At 49.1% G+C, this 7,807-nt stretch overlaps 1 protein-coding gene across 1 annotated transcript; it reads right to left on the minus strand.

Moving 5' to 3' along the window:
• Positions 1 to 319: 319 nt before the first annotated feature.
• On the minus strand, positions 320 to 6,868 carry Eif2b2 (eukaryotic translation initiation factor 2B subunit beta). The gene is made up of 8 exons (XM_028771861.1): positions 6,636 to 6,868; positions 6,408 to 6,528; positions 6,116 to 6,264; positions 4,484 to 4,647; positions 3,540 to 3,635; positions 2,935 to 3,072; positions 2,122 to 2,188; positions 320 to 859 (listed from the first exon to the last, which is right to left on the minus strand). Exons 1-8 carry the CDS (start codon positions 6,796 to 6,798, stop codon positions 702 to 704), a joined length of 1,056 nt encoding a protein of 351 aa, XP_028627694.1. The 5' UTR covers positions 6,799 to 6,868; the 3' UTR covers positions 320 to 701.
• Positions 6,869 to 7,807: the final 939 nt, after the last annotated feature.

A 7,807-nucleotide genomic window follows, 5' to 3' on the forward strand; every position in this document is an offset into this window, starting at 1 on the left:
AGGGCATGGGATCCCACTACAGATGGTTGTGAGCCACCATGTGGTTGCTGGGAATCAAACCCAGGACCTCTGGAAGAGCAGTCAGTGCTCTTAACTGTTGAGCCATCTCTCCAGCCCCCAGAGGCTCAAGTCTTAAAGGCATTACCGTAGATACTAAAAAGTTGTCTGGGGCCCTTTCCAGTTATCTGTAGGAGAAACTACTTTTATTTATACTTGTGTTTCAGGCTTTCCTCTCTGATCTCAGCCCTCTATGCAAACACAGAACAGGCCGCCCTCTGCTTCAGTCCATTCAGAGCTCGGAACAATAAATGCACTTGGGGAGTTTCCAGTAGTTTTTATTGGCACAGCCTAGGAAAAGGTCTGGCAGGCATTTCTGAGCAAATACCAACCCAGCAAAAGTAGTCATGGTATGTCTAACACACCACTGAGCCAGAAGGTTGAAGTTCCTCGAACAAACACAGCCTGGTCACAAAGTGCTCCAAAATCCCCAGGTAAGCAAGCCCCGTGGCTCAGGTAAGCACAGAAGGCAGGAGTAGTCCTGGACGCACTCCTCACTGGGGATGAGCAGGAAGGCAGGTGACACTGAGGGCTCAGGCTGACTCTCCACTCGCCACTGTAGCAGCAATGCTGTTTCCACTACACTCCGGTCTAAGCTCTAAGACCTAGGACAGGCCGTGTCAGAGGATGTGGTCATCAGGGTGTCAGAGGATGTGGTCATCAGGGTGGTAGAGCTCGCTCATCAGGCGGTAGATGTAGGATGGCGCGTTGCCACCAATGTTGGAGATGAAGAGGGTAATGAGGTCAGGGGGCACGTAGTCAAACACAGGACAGTGGACACTGACCTTCTCCAGAATGTCTCCTGCAAGACAACCACACGCTGGAGGTAAGCTGAGGACCCAGCTGCAACGTCACCGAGTTCAAGTTCAATAACACAGCATGCTAGACGGTTGTAGCAAAGCTCAAACTGGGAGACGGGCTGCGACTCGGGATTCTCATGTTAACACTTTCCAGTGGCTGAGATGGCCGGTGTGAGGACAGCCAGTGCCACTGTCTCAAACCAAAACAAACTACAGCAGTCAAGCCAACCTCTCATGTCCTTCCACAGTACTTAAAAAATTCAAACCTGGGGCTGGAGCAATGACTCACTGGCTAAAGTACGAGCTGTTCTTCCAGAGACATGCAGGTGAAACACCCATACATATACATTAAAAAAAAATTTTTTTTTAAAATTCAAATTCAAGATTGCAACCTTAAAGGTCCACTCCTCCTCCACCAACCACACGAGGTACACCGTGAGCCACTCTCCCCCACGCTCGGGATAGTCTAGCCACAGGACCTCAGCTTTCTCCAGCTGGCTAAGCACACACTTCACGCCCCGCAGTCTCTGGTAGCTTTCCCAAATCCTCACACGTAGAGCCACTCATTTAGGACTCCAGCAATGCCATCGGATCAGGGCCCATCTCGAGTCTCAGGTAAGTCCCATCGCCACCTCCTCCTCTTCCTCACACTCCCTGGGACCCCACACTGTCCTGTGCTTCATCTACAGTGTGGGAAGAGGGCTGTACTGCCTCATTACTTTATTCCCTGCACCATGTGCAGCGATGCAGAACAGGCATTTCTCCTTCCCTTTAGTTTTCTGAGACAGTGTCTCACTACGTAGCTCTGCTTGGCCAGGAACCCACTATATAGACGGACTAGGATGGTCTTGAATTGTGGTGGCCTCAGCTCCCCGCTAATCGCTGGGATTATGAGCGCCACCACATGGGGCTTCAAAACTAAAGAAAAGCAAAAGTTATTCAACTTCTAAGAAGAATCGGGACAACACACACAGTGTTCTGTTCTTATAAGGTGTGTGCAACCAGCTGGACTGCTCCAGGCCATGGGCTCACTGAACAGAGCTGCTGCCTGCAGATGAGGCCTGAGAAGCACGCCTCCTTCCTGTCCCTCCCCCAATACATGGGGCATCTAGGCCACAGGTGACTGTGCAAGTACAAGTATTTCAGATCTTGCTGCTTTGAGCGGCCAAGTCACCAACATTACTCCTTACAACAACTGAAAACGGTCTAAGAACCATAGTAAGAAGTAACGGAGACACACACACACACACACACACACACACACCTTCTGTGAAAGGAAGGACTTCTTCAGGAGCCACAAACTTGTGAAATGAATCTTCTTCACTGGGGAACTATAAAAAAGAAAAAAACACATTTTTTTTTTAAAAGGGATTCAGCAATTTTGTTAAATGCCTTGCTGTTGCTGTGCGGCTAGAAACCCACAAAGGATTTATACATAACTGCGTAACACAGCAGCATAATTCATAGAAGTCAAAAGGTGGTACTAACTAACTCAATACCCACCGATAAATACACGGTTAGTTAGGGGTCTGGAGACGGCGCAATGGTGAAGAGCACTTATTGTTCTTATTATTCTTGCAGAGAACCTAGCTTTGATTCCTAGCACCCATGTGACAGTTTACAACCATCTATTTTATAACTCATGGAAGGCAAGGCCCGCTTCTGACCTCCTTGGGCACTAGGGCATATGCACATAATGCATGCAAAGTAAACTATACTTTAAAAAATTTAAATAGCTGGGTGGTGGCGGCACACATCTTTAATCCCTCCACCCCCCGCATCTCCCCAAAACCAGAAAGGATTCTACGATCCTAGTTTAAACCTGCTTGGCATTTTCAGAAGTGTTGGGGCAATGGAGAATAGTAGCAATTGGACATACAGGGCCTTTCTCTGTCCTGCGTTATCCTGACATTATTGGTGAAGAATTGTAACTACTGATTCTGTTCCTGGCTCAAAACATCTATGGCTCCTTTTAGCCTGTGGTAGATCAAATCACTGAGCAAGCAACAGCCCAAAAGGAGAGCCTGGAGTAAGCTGAAGGCCAGAGGTGAGGCCTACATATCTGTTCCCCTCTCACCTGTGGGGAGAGCTTGAACATGGGTGCACACACGATGAGAGGCGTGGAGTGGTGTTTCGCTGCCAGTGCCAGAGTGTGAGTGCCTGCCACAGCCCTCAGGGAACCATTGGCCAGGATAGTCTTCGTACCAATGATCACCTTTGGGAGGAGAGAGATCATGAGCACCTTGGGGTGGAGACCTAACTGGGCCTCTGGCTGGATGCTCAGGCCTCTATCTCAGCACCTGCAGGGCTCACGGGCAGCAGAGGGCAAGGGAACCTCACAAAGGTGGCACAGGATGGGATTTTCCCCAGTCCTTCCTGGAAATCACGCACAACACCTCTCGGGAACCTGAGCCTGGTCACTTACCACCCACCCTTGCCAACAGCTGGTCAGCACTCTTAGCTCAGCTCCACTCCGTTCTTTTCAATGCTTTAGCCACATTTAGAGCTATTCCTGTGAGGATCGGCAATGTGGGTGAGGGCTGGGAGGACAAGGCCAGACAACAGATTACAGATCTTAAGTGCTCACTTTCGAATGGAGCTAGAAACCTTCTCTTACCATGGACCTTTAGAGACAAGAAAACGAAACGAGTATTCCAGAATCAGTGAGTCCAGCTCACCCACCTTGTTGACTCTCGACATGACAGCAAAAATGGCAGCATCGGTCATGACAGTTGTCTCGATACCTTCTTTGGACAAATTGACAGCCATTTCATGACCCTGAAACAGGATGGGAAGGACAGAGTGATACAATGACAAAGGCTGACAAATGGAACTGGATCTAGAAGACTTTGATATCTAGTTCCCAGGATAACCCATCTATCTGTGGTACATAGTCTGGTAAGCCATAGGGACGCTAATAAATGTTACTTCAGAGCAGCTACCAAACTGGAAATACAACTGCTCATATAATGCAAGCACAGCTGGCCAGACAGCTCCCACCTCCTTTTACAACATCTGACATCCTTGTGTGTTTCTTGAGACCTGTTATTTACTGAAGGACTGAGTGAGATCAAATCAAATACTAGTCATCCCCAAGGCGCTGTGCCCTACTCTGATCCTAAAAAGAATCAATATTTCATTTCCTAGGACCAGTAATTTACATAGCTTTCTTAAACTACTATTCAAATGTATCTACAGCAAGTTGAAAATCCTTACTGATATTTTGTTTGTGGGGTGGTTGTGTGTGTGTGTGTTTAGAGACAGGTTCTCACTATTGTGCTCTTGCTTGCCTGGAATTCATTATGTAGACCAGACCACCTGCCTCTGCCTCCCCAGTGCTGAGACCAAAGAAAGGCCTGCACTGCCACCATGCAAGGCATGATTACTTTTCCCTCTCTTGCTTTCTTCCTCCTCCTTTTTTTTTTTTTTTTTTTTTGAGACTGGGTCTTTCTGTAGCCCTGACTGTCCTAGAACTCACTATGTAGACAGGCTGGCTTTGAACTCAGAGACCCATCTGCCTCTTACTTTCTTAATGACTCAAGGTCGAGCCAATCAAGTGACAGCTGGCTCAGGCTCACCCTTGCTTCCCTCCTCGCCCTCCTGAGAGACCTCAGCAGCCCCCTTACCTGGCAGAAAGGAGCGCACTCTGCAACAATAACGTGGAACTTCCTCTTCCGGGCAGCCTCTCTAAGGAAGGCCTCGACTGTTCTGGAGAAGCCGATGGTCATGATCACCTCGTTGGAGTGGATGTGCTCCAGGGCCTGGGCTGCGATGTTCTCTGTTGTGCCTTCTGCAAGAACAGGTTGGCGAGGGAATGTGAAAATGGCACAGTTCACCCCCGACAAGCACAGCAGTGGCTCACAAAGGGAAGCCTGCCCTTACACCCTGCCCGACTGGCTCACCAGGCTTAAAGGCTCAAGGCGCACCATTCTGAGCTCTCAAGAGCACCCCTCCTGGGGTCCCGGACCTCCCACTCACTAGGCACCACTACCAATAAGCTAGCTCCTTACAACAGCTCTAGGAGACAAGGTGAGGCCAGAGAAGCGGCAATCTGGAAATCCTCAAGTGCTAACCAAAAACAGATCTTCCCGACAGAACTCTTCTTGCAAAAGGTGGCCACAACACCTCCATGGGCAGTGGGGCGACAAAAGAAAAACAAAAACCAAAAAACCCAGAGCAGCTTCAAAGTGGCAGTTCGAAGCACAGATGGTACCTAGTTTGGTTTTTTTGTAAATCCACCCCCTCCCCATTTTAAAATTTTATATCTTTATTTTTATTGTATATCTGTTTGTCTCATGTGTGCCTGGTCCCTGTGGAGGTCAGAAGAGGGCATCAGATCCTCTGGAACAGGAGTTACAGGTGGCTGTGAGCCACTGTGTGGGTGCTGGGAACTGAACCTGGGGACTTTACAGGAGCAGCCAGTGCTCTTAATCGCTGAGCCATCCATCTCTCCAGCCCCAGTACCCAGTGTTAGTCTCTGAAGAACAGACTGTAACAAAAATCTGCAAGTAAAGATGGAGGTGGTGGAGCCAGGCAGTGGTGGCGCACGCCTTTAATCCCAGCACTTGGGAGGCAGAGGCAGGTGGATTTCTGAGTTCAAGGCCAGCCTGGTCTACAGAGTGAGTTCCAGGACAGCCAGGGCTATACAGAGAAACCCTGTCTCAAAAACCAAAAAAAAAAAAAAAAGATGGAGGTGGTGTGTATATGAATTCAAGAAGGGGTGGGTGTGATGGCTTAGTGGGTAAATGTGCTTGATGGTCAACCCTGGGAATCTGAGCTCCTTCCCTAGAATCCACATAAAGGTGGAGAGACAAACTCTACAAGGTTCTCTTTTGACCTCCACACATGCGTACGCACGCACACAGTCAACGTGAAGTTCAGAGAAAAAGAAACTTCCAAATGTGGCTTTGGGGAATTCGTGTTCTGTTTTTTTTTTTTTTTTTTGCAGCGCTGTGCTGGGAATTAAACCCAGGGCCTCAGGTATGGGTCTCTTCCACTGAGCTACATCCCCAGCAAGTTCATTTGCTAAAAAATAAAGACATGCCCTAAAAGAAATCTCCCGAATAATAATGTACTTTTAAAGAGCCGGTCTGTCTTGAAAGATGCAGTTACTATAGGCCTGGTATTTCCCATCTATTCCTACCAGATGGTGTTCAAACCAGAAGATTGGTAATCTATTCCTGTCAATGAACAATTCCTGGGGATTTGTTTCACTTGCCTGTGACCTATCCTGTTCACTTAGTGATCAGACCTCTTACCCAGTTCCACCAACAGCTCATTAATTGCCTCAATGGTGTTGGACTTAAGTGGGGCATAATGGAAGCTGAAATCCTCGCTCAGGCCTCCGGATGTCAAGAGTTTGTGCAGGGACTCTTGCTGATCGCTCTCGTCGCTGCGCCCGTGCAGTCTACGGAGGCAACAAGACCCAAAGAGTGATCATGGGGGCAACCGGAGCATCTCAGCCACAACAGAGGCTCCAAGCTGATAGGGAACACGGTTTAACAACAAAAAGCCAGCACCCCTTGTTCCCATCCAAGCTGTGAGTTTGACCTGCCATACTCCTCCCGTATGATCTTGAGGACTCTCCGCACCATGTTTCCCACTGTGGTCTCGGAGGGCTGCGCGGCCGTCATCCTCCTGCCCTCTCTGCGGATCAAATCCATTAGGTCCCCTGAAACCCAAGAGAGACCGAGTGAACGGGGCAGGCGCGAGGTGAGAGTGAACATCAGCTTCAGGAATAGAACGAGGACCAAAAGAGTGAGGCTGGGGCTGCCGCACCCGCGTTGTTCCAGTGGTGTTCCGTGATAAGCCGGCGCAGCAGCCCCAGGGTCTCCCGAGCCATGTCCTCCGAGCTGCGCTGCCCGCCACCTCGCTTCAGAGTTTCCACGAAGCCCTCGATCCTCTCGGACAACTCCGAGCCCTTCGCCGCGGCACCCGGCATCTCCACCACAGTCCCGGGACTTGCAGACGCCCCAACTGCAGACCACAGTTTCACTTCCGGGGCGAGAGAGGTCGACTTCCGCTCGGTGAAGCTTAATTGAGTATGAGACGTTGTAAGCCCGCCCCTCCCTCTGCTAAGGCCAATCAGAAACGTGTTACAGCGGAGCGGGGCGCGCCGCCAGGAAGTGACTGCTGGAAGTGGCCTCTTGGGAGTCTGCGCGCCGAGCCCGGAGGCCGGTAGGACGCTGGCTAGTCTGGTTGCTATGGGAATAGCGAGTGACTCTCCGGCCCTGGGACCCGCAGAAGTTACTTTCTTTCTTCCTGGCTCGGCTGCCTGTTGCTTGGCAGACGCTGTGAGTGCGCGTCCAGGACTCGGGACGCCAGAAAAGTACTGCTACAACATGTTGTGCACCTTTTCCAATGGGTTCCACTCCCTACCGACTTTATCTTTCTTTTCCCCGCTTGGTGCAAGGAATTGAACATAGGGTCTTACAGGTGCTAGGCAAGCGGTACCACCATTACTATAGTATCTATTCCTAGCTCTTACATTCTTGCTTGCCTTTGTATAGCCTAGGTCTAGAAAGCGCAAAGGAATGTCACTAATTAAAGAGATTCAAAGTAGAAGCTAATAGGACACCAAAAATGTTGTCCTCCAATTTGGAGGCCTGAAAGTACATGCAATGTAGTAAGACCTTCCATTGACCCGCAGCTTACTAGATATTGAGTGCTGTGTGTAAGTTCTTACTCTCATCCAGCTAAATGAGGTAGGTTCTCTTCCCTCAGTTTTACAAATTGAAAAAGAGATTCACAATATTTAAGCAGTTAGGGAGGTAATAAGGCTGTGCTTAGAATCCAGGGTCCCCCGAAACCAAACGTAAATTAGAATCTCTTAGTTAAGATAAACTTCTCAAAAGTGAATCTTCCAGCCTTTTAAGACTTTCCTTACAGCTGACAAATTGTTTTCAGAGGGATTAGATCAGTATCAAAATCATGTAAAAATAGTACAGGAG

Source organism: Grammomys surdaster, unplaced genomic scaffold (assembly GCF_004785775.1).
Source record: "Grammomys surdaster isolate TR1022 unplaced genomic scaffold, NIH_TR_1.0 210, whole genome shotgun sequence".
Lineage (NCBI taxonomy): Eukaryota > Metazoa > Chordata > Mammalia > Rodentia > Muridae > Grammomys > Grammomys surdaster.

Excerpts from the sequence above, each read along its gene's own strand:
- Eif2b2 (XM_028771861.1), bottom strand. The coding sequence starts at position 6,798 with ATGCCGGGTGCCGCGGCGAAGGGCTCGGAGTTGTCCGAGAGGATCGAG. Across the intron at positions 6,529-6,635 it reads ACACCACTGGAACAACGCGG|GGGACCTAATGGATTTGATC; the intron begins GTGCGGCAGCCC and ends CTTGGGTTTCAG. Across the intron at positions 4,648-6,115 it reads TGAGCTGTTGGTGGAACTGG|AAGGCACAACAGAGAACATC; the intron begins GTAAGAGGTCTG and ends CTGTTCTTGCAG.